We start from the raw sequence: 17,753 nt of genomic DNA on the forward strand, positions 1-17,753 counted from the left end.
TAATCTGCAAAATACAGTAGACTAGAGGGTGTAATAATACGGAGTACATAGGCATCCCACGATTAAACCAGTTTTCCAATTCATTATTGCTTTTGCTGGTTTTAAATTTAATTTTCGATTGAATCTCACATTGGTACTTTTGGAGATAGAAAAATTTCATGGTGAATTTAAAGCATATTGGATAATGGACAAATGGAAAGATGGATGAGAGGCTTAGAGTGTGTAGCAGAGGAAAAAAAGAGGCAGAAAAGAAGAAAGAGAGGAAAAGTTAGAATTTCACTTGGAGGATGAAAAATGTGATACATGTTCTGTCTCCATGTGCCCCTCTGATGAAGATAATAATGTTGAAATAGCAAATTATAGGATAACAACAGCCTTTTGCGGTTTGGTCTCCCTTTTCAGCATTTTTTTCTGTGTAGATGTTGACTTTGTTTTCATACTGGTTTTCTTCTTTTTTTTCTTTTTTTTTTTTTAATAAATGAGGGGCAAACACGTTTTCTGGCAGAGTTTTACAATTTTTAAGCGGTTTCGCCGTGAAATAGATGCATCAAAGAGAGAAACACACAGGCACGTCTTAAACTCGTGCACGGGTAACTAAGTCAGACGAGTCGGAGGGAAGACGTACCGAGCAGCTCATCCGCCTTGGAGAGCGCCGCCTTGCCAGGGGCCGACTCCCGGGTGCTGGCTTAAATTCCTCCTCGCTGGAGAAAAAATTCAATTCCTCCTCCTAGAGAAAAACACGGCGTGGGCGAACGAGATGATTTGGGCGTAGGGACGTGTTTAGAGGTCGTCGCGCGAAGTAGTTTGGCGGTTCGGGAGGAACGGCCGAGGCCGCGGACGGACCGAGTTGCTGCTAGTGGGGCCGCCGAAGCGTGTGCTGCTCGGCGCCCGCGCGATTTCTGGCGCGCGAGCGGGTTCTCGCGTTGACGCCCCGGGCCCTGTTGTGCTCGGTGACGGCACGCACGGGGACGCACACGCGCGCCAGCGTTAGGAAGCCGGGGGATGTTAGGAAGCCCGTGTCTGAACGCCTTCGCCTCCGGCCCGTTCGCTTGCCGGCGCTTCAGCGGGACCGTCAGGTTTTCGTTCAGCCGGCGCCTGGCTCCCTTTGAACGTGGGAGATGAGATCCACGCCGTCGCCGTGGCGGTTTTCTGCCCGCTCCCCCTGCCACCCCCCCGGTCGAACACAAAAGCAGCTTCCTAACTGCTGCTGATTTTGCCGGTTCCTTGAATTCAGCTGTGCCAGAGGGGAGGTTATGAGACCGTTCCCAGCAAGAGACTGTCCCGAAAGCGTGCCTCGGGTGAGACGGGGGGGCGTGTGCGTGCGCGGCCTTTGCGCTAAGAAATCAGCCTTTGCGTTTGGAAAAAGGCACCCTGGTAGGTGTTACGCAGCCCTGGTTTTGCAGCTTACTCTAAAGCAGGTCAGCAAGAAGGAGTTTTATTTCTCCTGCTGCGAAGCGCGTTTGAGTAAAAGCGAGTTTTATTGGCACAACGCGGGGCATGGGGCCACTGAGAAGAGATGATACCCATTGCGCTGAGCGGGATAACAGGGTCGGTTTTGTTCTTTGATTTCTTTTTCTTGAAGAAGATCTAAGGCCCCAGCACTGAGCAAAATAAACCGAGCAAAGAGAAAGACGTTGCGTCAGTACGGGTGGTGGGGAGCACGTCGCAGCCCTATGGGCCGCGGGCTTGGTTTGCCCTCGGCGTCCTTTTTATAGCTGCTGGGATCTGGGGTATGAGCGGTCAAGCGCAGAAACGTGACCCGAGCTAGGCTTTGCGAGGAAGCCGGCAGTGCGGTCCTGCAGCTGGAGTTCACGCGAGCGAATAAGAGAAGTTTAACCCTTAGGCTGAAGGCAGCAGTCTGAGGTTCAGAGGTCAGGATGGAGGTGGTCTTATTTAGGAGCCTGTTTTAACATGTCTTTATTTACGTGGTTTTGGGTTTTTTAAATATACCGACTAACTGTAATTTTCTAAAGGGGGAAAATCTCCGGACAGTGCTAGTTGTCATCCATCTGCCTTTGTGGGTGAGCGCAGACGTTTGCTCGCGTAAGCGGATGCGTTCGCCAGCGTGAATGCTGCCTTTCCTTGCAGCGGGGCGAAGCTGGACGTCAGAGCTGGGGCTAGCTCTGGAGCCTCGCTTCTCGTCAGGATTGCGGTTTGCAGTGCGTTAGCGCGGATTCGTTAGCCGAAAGCCTGGGGCGCGCTGCTTATCCCCTTTCTTTTGCTGGTGAAGGCCCCCTTTCAGCATTTGTCGTTTGTTGCTGAAAAGTCCCTGAATGTCTTCTGCTGAAATTAGACGGGTGGGGGAAAGGACAAGAGAAGCAATCCGTAGGTTTTCACTCTGCTTTTCTTTTCAGTACGCTTCTGCGTGCCTCTGAAGCGCAGGAGACGCGGAGCAAAGTAATTCTTTGCTGAGTTTCCGGAGAAAACTCACTACTTACTCATGGTGACGTTATGCCTGAGTTCGAGATGCTCAGTTTTAAGTGTTTGGAGGACGTGAAGAGCACAAGGTACAGATCAGTCAGTAGCGTAATTTTTTTTTTTTTTAGTAGAGGTGAGTTAGGAGCTGCTAGGCTCTAAATTTTACTTGGGGTTTATCAGTCAATGGTGGTTCTTGTGCTATTGTTATTTTCTACTTATTATCCTCTGCTTTTCCATTTCTCGTGTCTAAGGGCCATCGTATCCCGTTGCCTAAGGACCGTTGTCACCTCTCGTCTGTTAGACAGTTTGAGGTTTTCTGCGTTTTCAGACGGCGAAGGTTAAGCCTTTACCTTTTTAACACGTCTTTCCTTGATGACAGACACGATAGATGGCTGGAACCGCTGATCTGCGGAAGGAGTTTATCAGTTCTCTGCCGGTAAGGCAAGTGGGAGATAACAAAAGTCCTTTTGTTCAATTCTGCAGACCCCCGCCGGTGAGCGAGAGCGCTCCAAGAGGAACTGCGGTCGCTGTCGTCATCGCAGCTGCCCTGAACCAGACAATTGTGTATTCAATAGTTTCAGGAAACGAAGAGGGTGAGTACCAATACGTCAGTCGGACTGATTATGCCGAGCGTAGTGCGTGCCTCAGAAGTTTTCAAGAGATGCTAATGAGAAATAAAGCTTCTGAGATAAAATCCCACCTCATCTATCCAAGCAGTAAGGACTGTCTTGATGCTGTCAACCTGTCTGATCTACGTCTTCTCCACTGGGGGTAATGTGTTCCCTGACGCAAGCCTGCCACCTCTAGCACCCAAATGGTGAAAAGCACGCGTGTGGCCGCTTCTTTCAAGCCGTGCCCTTGAAACAAGGAATAGCTAAACTTGCCCTAGGTGAGAGCAGAGGGGCAGTTTCAAGGGGGGATGTGGTGGCTTGAGTTATTGCAGATGCGGCTGAAGAAACTTGGGGGCATGCTTGTTGCTGGCCGTTCCCAGGACCTAGCTGAATTCATTCCCTTCCTCCATCTGGTTAGCAGAACATGACGAGAAGTAACGGCTTGCTGAGATGCAGGCGTTTGCGTCTCCTTTCTCCGTGCTGGTGTTGGAACTGTTTTAAGGAGAGCACTACGTGACACGAGTCTGTACTGAAATGAGTCTGTAAATGGCTCTGGTGTTGCACTGGTTGCCAAGAAATCTAGTTTAAGTCATTCAAGACTTTTCCCAGCCGGTGGCCACAAGTGTTATATTACAGGTGCTGATGATTCAAGTTGGCATTTCTTCAAAATGAAACGTCTTTCCTACCACTCACGTCTTTCTCAGGCCTTTGCCGTGATGTACCTTGGCATCCCTAACCAAAATTGCACCGAGTTGTTTGGAGGGAAGCGGAAGGACTCACCAGCCCGCTCCCCTCGTTGAGGGGGTGGGCCGTGGGTCTCGTCTGCTCTCGCCAGGATCTCCCCAAGCTGATTTTTCCAGCACCAGACTTGGGCTCAGCTGCCGGGTTGATTTGAAGACAACATCAGAGAGGAATTAGATGGACTTGAGATGCCTGAGGGCGTGCTGGCATGAATTCCTGAAGGCAGGGTCAGAGAACAGCATCCTCACCAACACAGAAACTCTTAGCCGTTTAAAATTAAAAAAAAAAAGGAAAAAAGTTGATGCGTCTTAGAAAGTTTTTTTTTCTTTGCTGGATTTCAGATGTGTTTGCTATTAACAACAGAACGGGAGTGATCTCTGTTAAAAAGCCTCTGGACTACGAAAGCGTGAGCAGTTACGAGCTTCGAGTTCAAGCAGACTCGTTGCAAGTGGTGCGATCCAATCTGCGTGTCCCTTCCAAAAGTAAGTTTAAAAGTAAGCTCGAAAATCCTTAGTTTTGCGTCTCTTCTTAATGCGCTTTTTTTTTTAAGGATATATTTTGAGGATAACTGCGCTCCAGTTAATGTCCTTGTTATGTTGTCAGAAATACAAAAGTAATGATGGTGCATAAACTGCAAGAGGATGCATTCGTGGACCTCTAATGAGGTAGCCCTCCACACACGGAGCTCACCGATCTAGGGCTAAATCCTCGCGAATTGCGTCCACGTTACATAGTTGTAGAACTCACTGTTGCGGATTAAAATTACGTTGACGAAGAAACAGGGTTGATCACACATATCTAACGTTTTTGATGGAATTAGAGAACTTCACAAAGCCTCATTTACTTTTTTGTAAATAGATGACACGACCCCAATGCAAGCTCTTCCTCCCTTCCGAGCCGATAAGTTGGGTGCGTTCGGATTGGGAAACTGTAAAAGTTCAGAAGCTCGTTCCCTGCTCCACCCTGAAAAGAAGGGATTTTTTTTTTTTGCAATACTTCCAGGCAGAAAAGAGCTTGCTTTACAAATCCTTTTTTATTTTGGTTCTGTCTCATGGTGAGGGATTGTTCCTCCCCCTTGAGGGTGTCGTTTTTCTAATAAAATCTAGCCTTTGAGTTGGAAGGCTTTTTTTGCCAATTTTATCACAGACTGTAATGAAAAGATCTAGGCAGTCTGGCCTTCAAACCTCTGCTTACTTAAAGTCCCGGCCCAGTCTTGTGCAACTTCCCGCTTAATCCAGAGCTGAGGCTACAGTGGGAAAAAAAATAACATGCACTTTGCATGAAAGAAAAGTAGTTTAATATTAGTAGTTTAATAGGTTATTGCACAGACGATATTGCTGTCTTGAATTTTCTCCTTTTTTTTTTTTTTTGCTCTACGTTTGTCTCAGTTTTTCCCTGCTGCAGCTAAGGAGCATCATAGGCTCAAATAGCAAAAACTGTTGCACTGAGAAGCTTGGCAGTGAGGAACTAGACATTTATTTAAAGGCTGTGAAAATGTTAAATGTCTTTTTCCCCGCAAAGCGAACGTGCGTTTATTTGAAGTCCTATGTTCTGCAGTCCCAGTTATCCCAGTAGGAACCAGCGGCTGGATCTGGTGCGGATGGCTGGGGCTGCTGCTTGCCTCCTCTGCACTTCCACCCTGGGTTTAATCCAGTGTTTAAACACAGAGCCGGTACTGAGCGCTGGAAAAAGCAAGCTCCTCTGACCAAAAGTGCTGCCCCCTCCCTTTTTTTTTCTTTTGGGGGATACTTGATAGTGGCTGGTATGTAAATTTGGTCCAGTTTTTAAAAAGATGCACTTAAACTACACTTCTATCCCTCTGGGCATTTTTTACCCTGAGAAAAACAGGCTTTTTTTCTCCCTCTGCCTTCCTGTTTACTCTACTGAAGAAATACCGTAATGGAGAGAAAAAATGACAGCAGATTAAATCAGTTGTGCCTAATCAGTTTGTAATGCATTATTTTATTATAGACTATTTATTATCTGACAACAAGTATTATGGTAGAGAGAAAGACATGAAGTGCACCTAAACTGCTAAACGTGATATTGGAATAATAACATGCAATGAGGAATTTGAGATGCCTCATCATAGGATAATAAATTGCCTTAAACCAGTTAAAATAGCTCTTAAATTTATTGAACAGAAACGCCATAAACTGAAAACAGACAAGTTTAAAACAGAAAAAATTGACCTAGAAAAGAGGGCATTGGGTTAGGAGTACTCCTCCTGAGTTTCTTCTGGGCTCGCGATGCCCATTTACAAAGCGGAGATCTTTAAACAGAAGAAAAAATGCATTAGTGCTGATGCTCTTCTTTGCTAATGGTCGTAAAGAGATGGCAGTAATAGAAATCTTGTGGACGTGGCACTTCTCCTGTGACCCAGGAGATTCAAGTAACGGCTGAAGGTGAGTCAGCCTTCAACTAAAGGAGCGGAGAAACGTCCCGTGTCCCCTACCCGCCCCCAACTTCATTTTATATGAGAGATCTTAAAAAGAAAAAATCCACCCTGGGAAGGACCTTGGCCCCGTACACATCCCTAATTCAGTTCTGCCAGAGCCTACGAGCTTTTCATGGCGCCTCTCGTCTTCCCTCTGTTTTGGGGGAGAAATTTCCTTCCCTGGTGAAAACATGGTCTCCCTGGAATATTCACGTCTCTCCTTTTACCAAGGCATCGAGTACACCTTTCTCTGTTTCCATATACAAAGAAGTCATCACCGCTTGCGGAAGAGCGTTCGTTTGCATGATTTTCTTACCGTCTTACGAACCTTACCTGTGAACAGCGTGTCTTTTGTTCAGGTCTAACGGATCTTCTTCCTACGCTGGTGCTCAACCCTCTGGGACAAAGATTATGACTGTGTAGCTTAGGATACAATTTTCGGTGGACAGCAATGTCGTCTGTCAGATGTTAGAAATGCAAAAAGGCCCCTTGTATTTTTTTCTCCTGTCTTGGCCGTTTTACGGACGCCTGGCTAACGGTGCAGAAATAAATTGCCTATCTCCTCGTCATGGATGTTGCTTGACCTCTTAGGTATGGTTCCTGCATCTGGTGTGTGCCTTCCTATGTTCTCGTCACCTGTTCCTTTCTTGATGAATTTTAATCAAGTTATATACTACTTCAGAGTTTCATGGCACTGGATTGATGAACTGCGGTGGGAGATAGGACAGAATTAATGCACCACCCTAGGCTTTGGTGACACTGAAGGGATGAACCACTGTGGGGATAGGTGACTTTGAGTGCACGTCTCAAGAAGTGACACTGAGTTAATATACCACTCTGCTATTCGATGGCGGCAACGTGACAAAAGTTAGCGTTAGAGACCACTGAATTTGGTGAACCGTTCTGGGGTTGCTGGCAGTGGAGTGATGAGCCGCTCTGGAGCTGGGACGAGGAGCCCTTTGGGAGCTAGGTGATGCCGCACCGATGAGCGGGCCGCAAAAGCGCTGCGTTTTGAAAACTCGGAAGTTAGATACCAAGCTATTTTCAGCTGTTTGATATTATAGTTGCTAACTACAGAAGGTTAGGAGTTCAGGTTTTTGTCTGCAGAGTGGAAAAGTCGGCGATCCCGTGTCAAGCGTAACTAACCCTTGTCACTCAGTCACGGTGGTACAGAATCAATAAACGAGGGAGAAAATACTGTGGTCCTTTGGAGCATGAGAACGTGATACTGGTGAGTTAAGCAGTTAAACATGATATTGGTGGTGCCAAATCGTGCAAAATCATTCTTACGTGCGGCAGAACTGAAGTCACTCCTTAAATGAGTTACTGTTGTTACGCCTTTGTCCTATACAATTGCAGTGTATTTCTGCTACGTTTAAATGGAGGGGAGCGTTAGATTTTCTGGTGACGCTGGATTTAAAAGGCTGGAATAGTGGCTTAAGGTGCGATGCTGCACCCCGAATGACCTTAAGTATTCATAGCTTTTTCTAATTCAGTTAAATGTAGACTATTAAGCACGTTGGCTTTTTTGTGTCTTAGTGTTTGCATCTTAGACTGTCTTGCACAGTGGAGCCCTGACCTATGTCAGGGTCGCCCTGCAGCAGTAGCCTACTGGTGCCAGCCGCCGATATAAGTGTTTATTAGCTCAGCAGGGCAAGGTCGCTTACACGCGTTGCCTGCAGCGCTGCTTGAATCGCCTGCTTCTCTAAAGGATGTAGCTGCAATGAAGAAGCCGGCCCGGGAACCTCATTTTTCTCGATGGGGCTGCGGTTCCTACCTGTGCTTGGTATTGCAGCCAGCCACGCTAAAAACGTGGTTTAACAACAGGGAGAATTGACTATTCGCAGCGGCTCCTAATAGCCCTTTGATTGACATTTTTCCTCGCTGTATTAAATAGCACGGTCAAGGAAGGAAGAAGGATGCATTTAAAATATGCATAAGCAAACCGTAGAGAGGGGTAGAGATGGTCTATAGAAGAAACCACAAGCCCCCGCGTTTCACCTTCTTCGGGCGTTTAAGTCATTGCGTTGGATTATAGCTCCTTTTCGCATGCGTAGAAGTAATTTTCTGGTGGAGTAACAGCACCTACAGGTTGCTTAGTTTATCTGCAAGCTCAGTGTGAAAAGCAAATAACAGCGGATTAGTGCTCTGAGGAAGTGTCCCTTTTTTCTTTCCCTTTTCTGCCTATTCATACGTTTTAAAACTAAAGTGTTTGGAATGTTTCTTTTCTCTGAAAGCTATGATATTTTAAAGGATTTTCTCGGTTACTTTTATGAGGTCCTCATCTGTTTCCCTTGAGCTGGACCGTCAGTTAGACGTCATATTGTCGGTGACTTTGGCAAGTCTAAGAAATAGTCTGGGATTTAGTTTTTTCGCCCCCCGAAGATGCAGCTACTCAGCTCTTGTCAGATGCGACCGTGTTTTGAAGCTCAGGCAGATCAGCGCGGCACCGGCGCAACCTTCAAATTACCCTGGCGCTCAAACGCGGTGGGAAGACCAACTCTGAAATGAGGCGATTTATCACTTGCAAATGTGATTTTAATGAACTGGATGTGCTTGTTCCCAGCAGTCTTTCTGGATTATACAATTGTGAAAGAGAAAACAGCTGTTGGTGCAGATTGCTGTGAGGTTGCATCTTCTTTTTGCAGTAGATCCCTAGTTTCTGCCGGAAAGTTTTTCTTCCCTCAGAGGAAAGAGATTGTTTTTGTTTAGCGTGGCCGATCAGTAGCTAGAACTGGCTTAATGAAACCCAAATTAGCAGCTCTCTCTTGCTTTAAGGTGTGTTGAACCTCAAAGGGAGGTGAAACTGTGAAGCTGTTGCACGCCGGCGACGTAGGCTGGGTGTGTGGTCAAGGCAGGCTTAGGCGTGGGCTCGGTTGAGACAGCGTAGCACACGCATGGTCAGTTGATCAGCTATTTGTGCTTTATGGCAGCAAGCAGGCGTAGTGAAGCCTACTGTGTGTTTGTTCTTATCTGCGCCTTTTTACTTACTTGAAAAATTACTTGCAGGTCCCTGGCTCCGCTTCCCCCAAAGGGCTTCCTTTTTGAAGAAAGCCCTGGCAGCCCTTTGGCTTGCGTGCCGATGCAGAGACCCCCGATTCCTTGCGTCTGGATGACGGGAATATTTTCTTTAAGGAAACAAATTTGAGCTCAAAGTTAAATCAAGATTCGGTCAAATCAAAAGGGTAATGCAAAAAGCATAGAGGTAGGTGGAAAAAAAAATACACGGGATCCCTTGGTTTATGTCAAGTTCCTCCTTTTCTTACCAGGCGTGCCGTTGTTTCAAATATTTGTTTTTGCAGTGTTACCAGCGCACTTGTTCTGGGTGATCTGTTTTGTCTGTAAAAGATGTGAAACCATATGAAGATTTATTGCCCAATGATACACCCATGCGTTTATTTCCCCGTTTCAGGTAATACAGCCAAGGTGTTCATTGAAGTGCAGGATGAAAACGACCATGCTCCTGTCTTTACCAAAAAAATGTACATTGGAGGAGTGTCCGAAGATGCAAAAATGTTTTCTTCTGTGCTTAAAGTTAAGGTGAGGCTGACTTTTTTTTTTTTTTTTTTTTTGGAATAACGTTCTCTAGTGGTGGAAATACATTCACTCACTGAATTTGCTTTTTCACTGGCGGTTGCCAGCGGTGGTTGCCCTAAGACCGCTTGAGCTCCTCAGCCATTGAGAGTAATTTACATTTGATTTGTTCTTACGAACAAGTGTAGCAAGCGCAGAATGGATAATCGCTTTTACAAAATCAATGTTTGCCTATGAACGTGAGCGTGATGGTTTCCGTTTTTGTGCACGCGTGATTTAAATACGTTGGCCCGGTATTACAGCACTTGCTGAAGGAAGAACGGTTTTGAGCTGAGCAGAGTTTTGCAGGCTTTGTTTCACTGGAGTTGGTGTGGTAGGTTTTTATACGAAGATTTTAAGATATCATTTGGATGTGTTGATATTTAGACATTGCTTTTGTCTCTCAGCAGCGTTTACCTTTAATTCTTTTGACTTTTCCTTTGGCAGCAGCACATTTATGCTTTGAAAAGGAGGCAGCGGTTTCCGTTTCAGATCAGGGAAGCAATTTCAGGTCTGTGCGCTCTGTCATAACTTGTGAGTAATAGGAATTATCCATGGTTCTTTTTTTCTTTTTTTTTTTTTTTTTTTAAAAAGAGCTACTGAGTTTTACTTTGACCTCGTGATGTGTTTAGAGCACCAGGAACAAAACAGAGAATATCAGTGCTTATTACAGTGGTCCATTGGGTGTTTTTTTGTTACTTTGTTTTCCAAGGCAGTCCTTCCTAAAGGGAGCCCAGAGATGCTAGAAAGCCCAGCTCAGATTTGCTCGCCTTGCGAGCAAGCACAGAGTGTTTTGGCTTCTTTTATTTATTTTTATGCTGTGCTTCTCTTAAGCACAGTCCCAAATGAGAGGGAAGGTGGAGGTGCGATTCGTAACGCGAGGAGATCAAGGATGCACTTGGTTAACTGGAAAGGGCAACTATGGCAGTAGCCCAGAAGACTTGCTGAAAAGGTGTGTTTGCTTACTAATACTGTACGAAAACTAAGAAGACTCGGTTCAGCATAAGCCAAGCCAAAAGGAAAGAAAAAGTCATCTAGAACGTGCAATGCTTGTGCTTACTTTAAAGATTTACTTCTGATCAGATAAATTACAAAGTGAGTTGTGAGTTAGAAATAATACCTTCAGAAAAATATTTGCAAAATCTCCTGTTACAGATTGGTTTTGCTCAGCGTTCGGTACTGGAGTTTTAAGGCAGATTTCGGCTCCAGGATCAGAAAATGGTCCTTCTCCCTACTAAATAGATCAGTGCACGTGATCAAACGTCAAAAGGTAATTCCAGATGTGCTAGTTAAAGAGATGGTGGTGTCGCTGCTGTTAAGGGGGAAAATTGCATTAGGAATTAGTCGCACAAAAAGGAGAGCAGTTGTGAAATCATAACTGGTTTTTCTGGAAACCTGTGGGTTTTTTTTTTTTTTTTTTTTTTTAGAGCACCGATACTCAGGCGTGTTAGTTGAGGTGCTAAGAAATGTGTGATAAATAGCAGGTGTACAGGTAAGGGATGTTTGGGGTGAGGTCGGATGTTTGGGGTGAGGTCGGGGAAAGATGGGCTTTTACCTTCCAGAAATGGTGGATGCAGGAAAGGTGCTCAGAGGGCAGATGAGGAGTGTCCAAGGAAGATGCAGAAGAAATCACAGTTTTATGACTCTAACCTGCTCCTGCTAAAATCTAGGCCAGAATTCCCCCCGGCTTTGCTGACAGGCCAAATAGAGCAGGGCGCGAGACAGAAGTAGCGTCTCGTGCGTGGCGTCAAAAGTACTGCGTGCTTAAGGAAAATAAGAAACAGCTAAGACGGGCTAGTTGCGGAAAATTGAACCGTAATTTGTTGTTTTAGCTTGTTGAGCAGGCAGTGCTGCTTTAGCTTTCTTGTCTGGCCTTCAGAATGAAAAGGAACTCTTCTGTTAGTTAAATGCAGTATCGATTTCAGTTAACGTTAACAAGTATTAATAAAAGGAACCGCGTTGTCTTGAAGAGTTCGGGTGGGTAGAATTTCGTGAGTGGTTTTATCCAAGTTCAGCTTTCTGAGAACGTTAATAAAGTATGCGCAGAACTTGCATTGTAGACGACATTTAGATTTCATTCTAACGGCAAAACAGGGTCTTGGTAAGAGTTGTGAGCATCTTGCTTTCCTCTTCTGTACTCATTAATAGTTGCTAAAATTCTTAAACGGGATCTGATGAATTTTGAAAAGAAACTGGCAGATGTTGTGTGCAAATTCTTAGCGTGTTCTCGTTCTTCCTGCCACAGAGGACAAGTTCAGCGATCATTGACCGTGTTTGTTGGATACTAGAAAAATCTTTCCAACTGAAAAATTTAAAACTGGTGTAGTATAAATGGTGGCAGTCGTAGTTATTGGGACACACAGGTGATCAAGATTTTCCAGTTCTGGAAAGAATCACCTTATTTGTCACAGCACTACCATGTGGTTACCACTGAAGAACAGTATGCGCAACTGTTGCTGCACACTAGGACCCAAACTTGCCGTTTTTTCCCTCCGGTACTTCATAAGATACCAACAATAAATATACAATAAATAAACGTGTAGAGGGGACCTTAACTCTTAAATTGGTTTCTTACGCACTTTCCATTATTCTGAGGGAATGAGACGATGTTTGTTTTAAATTAAAGTATAAAATCGTTACCAAAAAAGTAATGGACTCTGAACTGAACTGATATCTTCCTCGTATTAAGCCAAATCGGGCATTCGAGAGACAACAGTGACTCTGTTAATTAACTCTCAACTTCTTTGTTTTTCCTTTTTCTTTTTATCTGTAAGTGACAGATTATGCTTGAAGAGCTGAAAGTCCAAGAGTACTAATTTTGATAGTTGGCTAGTGGATGATTTGCAGTCAGGCCGGTCTACCTTTTCCTTATCAGTCACAGTAGAGAGAGATAGGTATTTACCTGTATCTGTAAATATATCTATACCTACACATCTATAAATAACAGCGCTTACTCACCCCTCTCTAAGGCCCTTGTTTTCATTTCCCTTCTTGTGAGTATCCGTGCTCCTGACGATCTGTGGCAGTTCTTGCATCCGTGGACGGGGCTGATAGAAGTCATAGCATTGCTTTGTAAGAGGGCTTTTGTTGTGCTGCCAGTATGGTAGAGCCGGATGTCCGGGTTTGGTTCCCCGCGGGAGATGGGGTGTTTGAGAAACAGTACAGGAGAGGGGATAACCGGAAGTCTATAAAAGAGTAGGGCGTATTAAAAGAGAAATGAGGACCAACCAGTTCAGTGAAAAAAATAGCACTGTATCAGAGACGAGGTGTGACTCTGTCTTTTAGTTTGATATCACAAGAAGGCGACTCACGTTAACTGAGATATATTTCTATGACTCTTGCATCCTCTACTGGGTAATGTTTATGCGCCGTAAAGATGGAACAGATCACAGAAAGAACCGCCGAAGTGACCGGGAAAGATATTTCACGTTCACTGAACACATAGATTTACTTTCTTGAGTGAAAATAATAAACTCAGGCAAAGTTGTCCTCCTTTTGAAGTGACCAACTTGTCCGAGCGTGGGAAGCAGTAACGAGGGGGGGCGGCGCCTCTTTGACGTTCTACAATTTGACTGTGTTCATATAGCAGCCAAAAGAGTTGTAAAACGCAACTTTGGGGGTGTCTACTAGTTAGCCATGTTTCTGCAGGCTGTCTGAGAAGATAAATCGCATACCTTTGTGCTTCAGTATTTTTGCATTCCTTGGGAGTCAGAAGGGGTGAATGCTCTTCAGGCAAATGTATGACTATGTGTAGGTAAGAAACCTTTTAATAAGAAATATTTCAGATGTAATCTAAGCTAACACTGATGTTACTTCTGTCACCAAAAAAAGTTACTCTGGGATGGTCTCACGGCGTTTCCTCTGCCTTGGAAAAACATATTTTTTGTTGTAGCGTTGGGAGAAGCTGAAAACAGTGCTGCAGGACTTCAGGGTATCAGAGCGCAGTGCCGAAGCATTTGCAAAGTATTGCTGTTGCTTTTCAGTGATGTTCTCGTCTTTTTACATCCATTAGAATAACAGGCTAATGGCAATGTTAAACGCTGAGGAAGATCTGAGAACAGCCAAGTACAAAGTAGGGCATGTTGAAATTTCTTACACCATAGCTTTCACTCTGACCAGATTTTAATTTCAGTTTCGTGTTGGGCGTACACGTGAACGTTCTTAGAGCAATTTTCCTGACTTACTGCAGCGTGTTTCTGTTGAATCATCAGTGAAAGATGCAGTTAGTTTTAGAAGAGCTGCTGCTGAACTCTGAGAGCTATCCTTTAATCTCAGTAAAAGCATAGCTTTCCTTCGACTTGACTATCTGTGCTTATTTGTACGAATGCAAATTTTGTTTTGTAAGAAGTAGTAGTTTTCTCAAGTGGACAAAGGCGGTAAGTTCAACGTATACGCCTCATAAAATAGCGAAGGCACGTTATTCCGGGAATTCATCCGCAGCGTAGACATTGGACGCTGCCGACCACAGATTTCATCTCAAGAGGAGGAACGGACAATCAATTCTGTTGCAAGAGGCGCTGAGGTGAAGGAAACCCGAATTCTCTCTCACGTAGGGCTGGAACCTAGCTCCAAAATGCTCTAAATTAGGAAGTTATAAAATCTGGGGCTATTAATAATTAAATGATCAGATTTTTACAGCGCATAAAGCAGAGGAAAGCTAGAAATTACTGGAGAGGCAAGGGAAAATCCGGACACAATCCATGACCTTGTGGCCTGAAAAATCAGTCAGAATGAGTCAAATTCATTATGCTCTCTCTGGAAGGGATTTTGGGAGCCAGCCAAGTCCCAGAACCGTGGAGAAACGTGGACTGCTCTTGTACTACCGAGCATACCGGATCAGCACAGTGAAAAGTGGAAAGACGGTGATTAAGACGCCAGAGAATTAAAGTTTGTAAAGAGGAGGAGGAGGACTTTTGTGAAGGAACCAACCTCTAGGGGTTTCTGGATTTCTAGGAAAAACACCTTGTGAAAGCCTGGAGGTAGCATCTGATAGTACGCTATGTACGTCGTATCTGATCCAGCGATGATGAGACTTTATAAGCAGTAGTAAAACTTCTGTTGGTAACTGCATCCACAGGAAGGGGGAGGAGAAGAAAGGGGTATATTGCTGTGTCCAAAGATTGTTCTGGGAGACCTGGAAAAATTGGCCGAGGTTTTCCTGTAGGCATTTGACTCTTAAACTATTAGCGTTATTTTGCTTGCTTGCTTGCTTGTTTTTGATGTGGAATAAAGAATTGGAATGGGGGGGGGGGGGGGGGAGAGAGAGAGAACAAGACAGCGTGTATGCAATGATTGTGGACGTGGAAGGCAGAGGAGGGTGTAGGGAAGCAAGGATCGGTGTGGAGAAAGGACGACTGGAAATACGGGAGCTCTTCCGATGTGGGTGTTTCTTGCTCAGAGCTTGAACAAGGGAGGAACAGAGCTCCCTGAATATGGACCCAAGAGGAGGTACCGAGGAGGGTAACCAAGAGGACGAGGAGTACCGAAGAGGTGTCCGAGAGGACCGAGAGCTCTCCAGCTGTCCTTCAGTCGTATTAACAGTGTTTAAGCCAGGAGCGCGTGCTACCTTCCCCCCTGCTTTGAAACTGCTAAAACACAGGGAGGGATCTTTGAAATACAGAAATGGATGTACCTGCCGTGGTAGCAGAAGGAAACAACAGCTGAAAGAAAGAACGCGCAAGCGGCCAAGCGCTGGCCTTGTCCAAACAGCCCCTTCCCACACGAGACTTCCCCTGAGCTGGCAGGGGAGCTTCCCCAGGAGACTGCTGGGGGAGATACCGTGCGTGTTTCCTTGCTCTTACTTTCCTAAGAGGCGTTTATGTATAGGCTGTGGCTGGAGACAGGACGCTGGCCTAGACTTTCGTACTTTCCCTAACAGCCTATGGCTGCTCTGTTAAAGTCACCGAAGAAAACAACAGAATGGGGCGGCCGTAGCCAGAGTTTTAGGGAAACGGGAAGAGATTTTACAGATATATCCGAGGAAAAGGAGTACTTGAGTAAAAGCGGAGTCAGTAGCCGAATGAAACCGAAGGTCAGAAATCAGCAGTGACGCAAACGGGCAACGTACCCTTTGCAGCGCGAGTCCCGCGTTTGCCGCGGTGAGAGGCCTTTTGGCAGACTGGCGTAGGATTTGGAAGCCCTGATATTGGGAACAGCAGCGCTGGCTCCTCCAGTGAGAAGGGCCCTTTTCTGGTGTGGCAGAAGATGTCGTCAGTCGGACCTCCTCCAAAAAAGTTCTCAATTTCAGAGCAGGGCTCCAGCTCCCTCTGCCTCGCTTTTGGCTGGTCAGTGATGGATTAGGATGCTTCAGCCACCTGTGATCCACCTGGCAGCTCAGCAGTGGGACCTGGAGCAGGGGTTGGGGCAGGCTAGCAAGGCTGCCTTCATCTAGGGGAAAGAGGAAAGGCGACTTGGGTCATCCAGAATGAATTCATTAGCAGGAAGGTAGATAGCAACTGAAAATGGAAGGAGCAATCCTGTCTTCTGGGAGCGTACGTTATCCCATGGTTGTTTCTGGCCCTTTTAATTTCTCCTGCTGCATATGTAATGATGTGGATCCAAGGATCAATTTGATGGCACAGTTTGTGAAGCATGAATTCAGCAAAGGATGCTTCAGTGTACTTGTCGGTCACAGCCAGGTTTTGCATAGGTCATCTGTGATTTTTGGGGGACCTTTCTGGAGTTTTGTTACCACCCAGCGTGTGCAAGAGGTCTGTACGGAAGTATGCTATTTTGGAGGAGAACTCTGGAGGAGAGCATTCAATGATTTTACGTCACTGATGTCACTTCAGTAATTCAGAATTTTGATTTAGTGTGTCTTTCAGTTTTCTTTGGTAGTCCTACAGTTTGGACAGCCACCAAGAGCTGTAATGTCACGGGTTATAGCTGGAGTAGGATGCTGTAGAGAGGTTTTTATGCTGCTCTTTAAGTCATTGCCTTGAAAATAAGGGTCAGATTTACGGCGAGGTGATGATAGTTGTTAGTTCGTTTATCTTGGAGGAGGGTTTAAGTGCATCATAGTTCAGGTCACAACTCCTAGTCTAGGCACCTGTAAATATTCCAGCCTTTTACATCTGGAGACAAGGGTTTAGACTTTGATGCTAAGCACAGGTGGCAGATGGTGATATGTTTTCCTCTTAGCATTTACCCACGCATCCGTTTCCGAGTCAACTATCATGGCAGAAAATCAAAACTCATCTTGAATTTTTTTTCCTTTTCTGCTACATGCTCGCGGTCGAAGCCCTGTGCGGGTTTCGCGAAGGGCTTGAAAGAACACCCACACCGTTCTTTACGTTACGTTCACGTTTCTCCAGTCTCGACTTCCCAAAGCCTGCAAAATGTTCCTCAGCTGAGCGTGAGCGGGCGGGAGGGAGACCGCCTTCGTTACAGCCGCACCGGTACTCGGCTTGCGTTACCTGCCGAGAGCTTTGAGCACACCTTTGCAAACGGGCTTGTCTCATCCAGTCGCTCTTGGTGGGATAACTGCAGGAAAAGATCAGTGGATGGATAGGTTCCTTGCAGTTACCTGAACGGCAGATGTCTGTACATTGACGTGGCTGCTGCAGTGAGGTGCGATTTACAGAGTGCGTCTGCTTTTGTTTGCCGTTGCTGTAATTAAATGAGTTAGACATAATCACAGTGGCAGGCGCTGTTCGGCAGTTATCGTGTAGTGGTAGTTTACACTAATATAATTTTCCCTGTATATCAAACGGGTGATGGAAAAGATGAGCTGAGAGAAGTTAGTTGGGAAACGCCCACTTGCAGGGGGCTTTCAGTGCAGTCAATAAGGCGGTTCAAAAAATGTTTTACCATCTTGAGAGAAATGCAGTGTCTTTTAGACGTTTTATGGCTTATGCCAAGCGAGAGAGAAGTCATACTGTATGTTTCTGAAATGTCTGTGGCTTTGCAATAGTTCAAAAAGAAAGATGGTCTGGGATGTCAGAACAGTGCACGGTGCACGGTTGTGCCCGGTG

At 45.5% G+C, this 17,753-nt stretch overlaps 1 protein-coding gene across 11 annotated transcripts in view; it reads left to right on the forward strand.

Annotated features, from left to right (window-relative positions):
• Positions 1-17,753, forward strand: part of PCDH15 (protocadherin related 15) — a 1,072,490-nt gene that overhangs the window by 997,270 nt on the left and 57,467 nt on the right. For all 11 annotated transcript variants that reach the window (XM_068951042.1, XM_068951049.1, XM_068951046.1 and 8 more), the window contains 3 exons: positions 2,902-3,011; positions 4,112-4,252; positions 9,620-9,747. In XM_068951042.1, coding sequence (XP_068807143.1) covers positions 2,902-3,011; positions 4,112-4,252; positions 9,620-9,747 — 379 coding nt within the window. The remainder of the gene's footprint in view (positions 1-2,901; positions 3,012-4,111; positions 4,253-9,619; positions 9,748-17,753) is intronic.

Source organism: Struthio camelus, chromosome 7 (assembly GCF_040807025.1).
Source record: "Struthio camelus isolate bStrCam1 chromosome 7, bStrCam1.hap1, whole genome shotgun sequence".
In the NCBI taxonomy this organism is placed as follows: domain Eukaryota; kingdom Metazoa; phylum Chordata; class Aves; order Struthioniformes; family Struthionidae; genus Struthio; species Struthio camelus.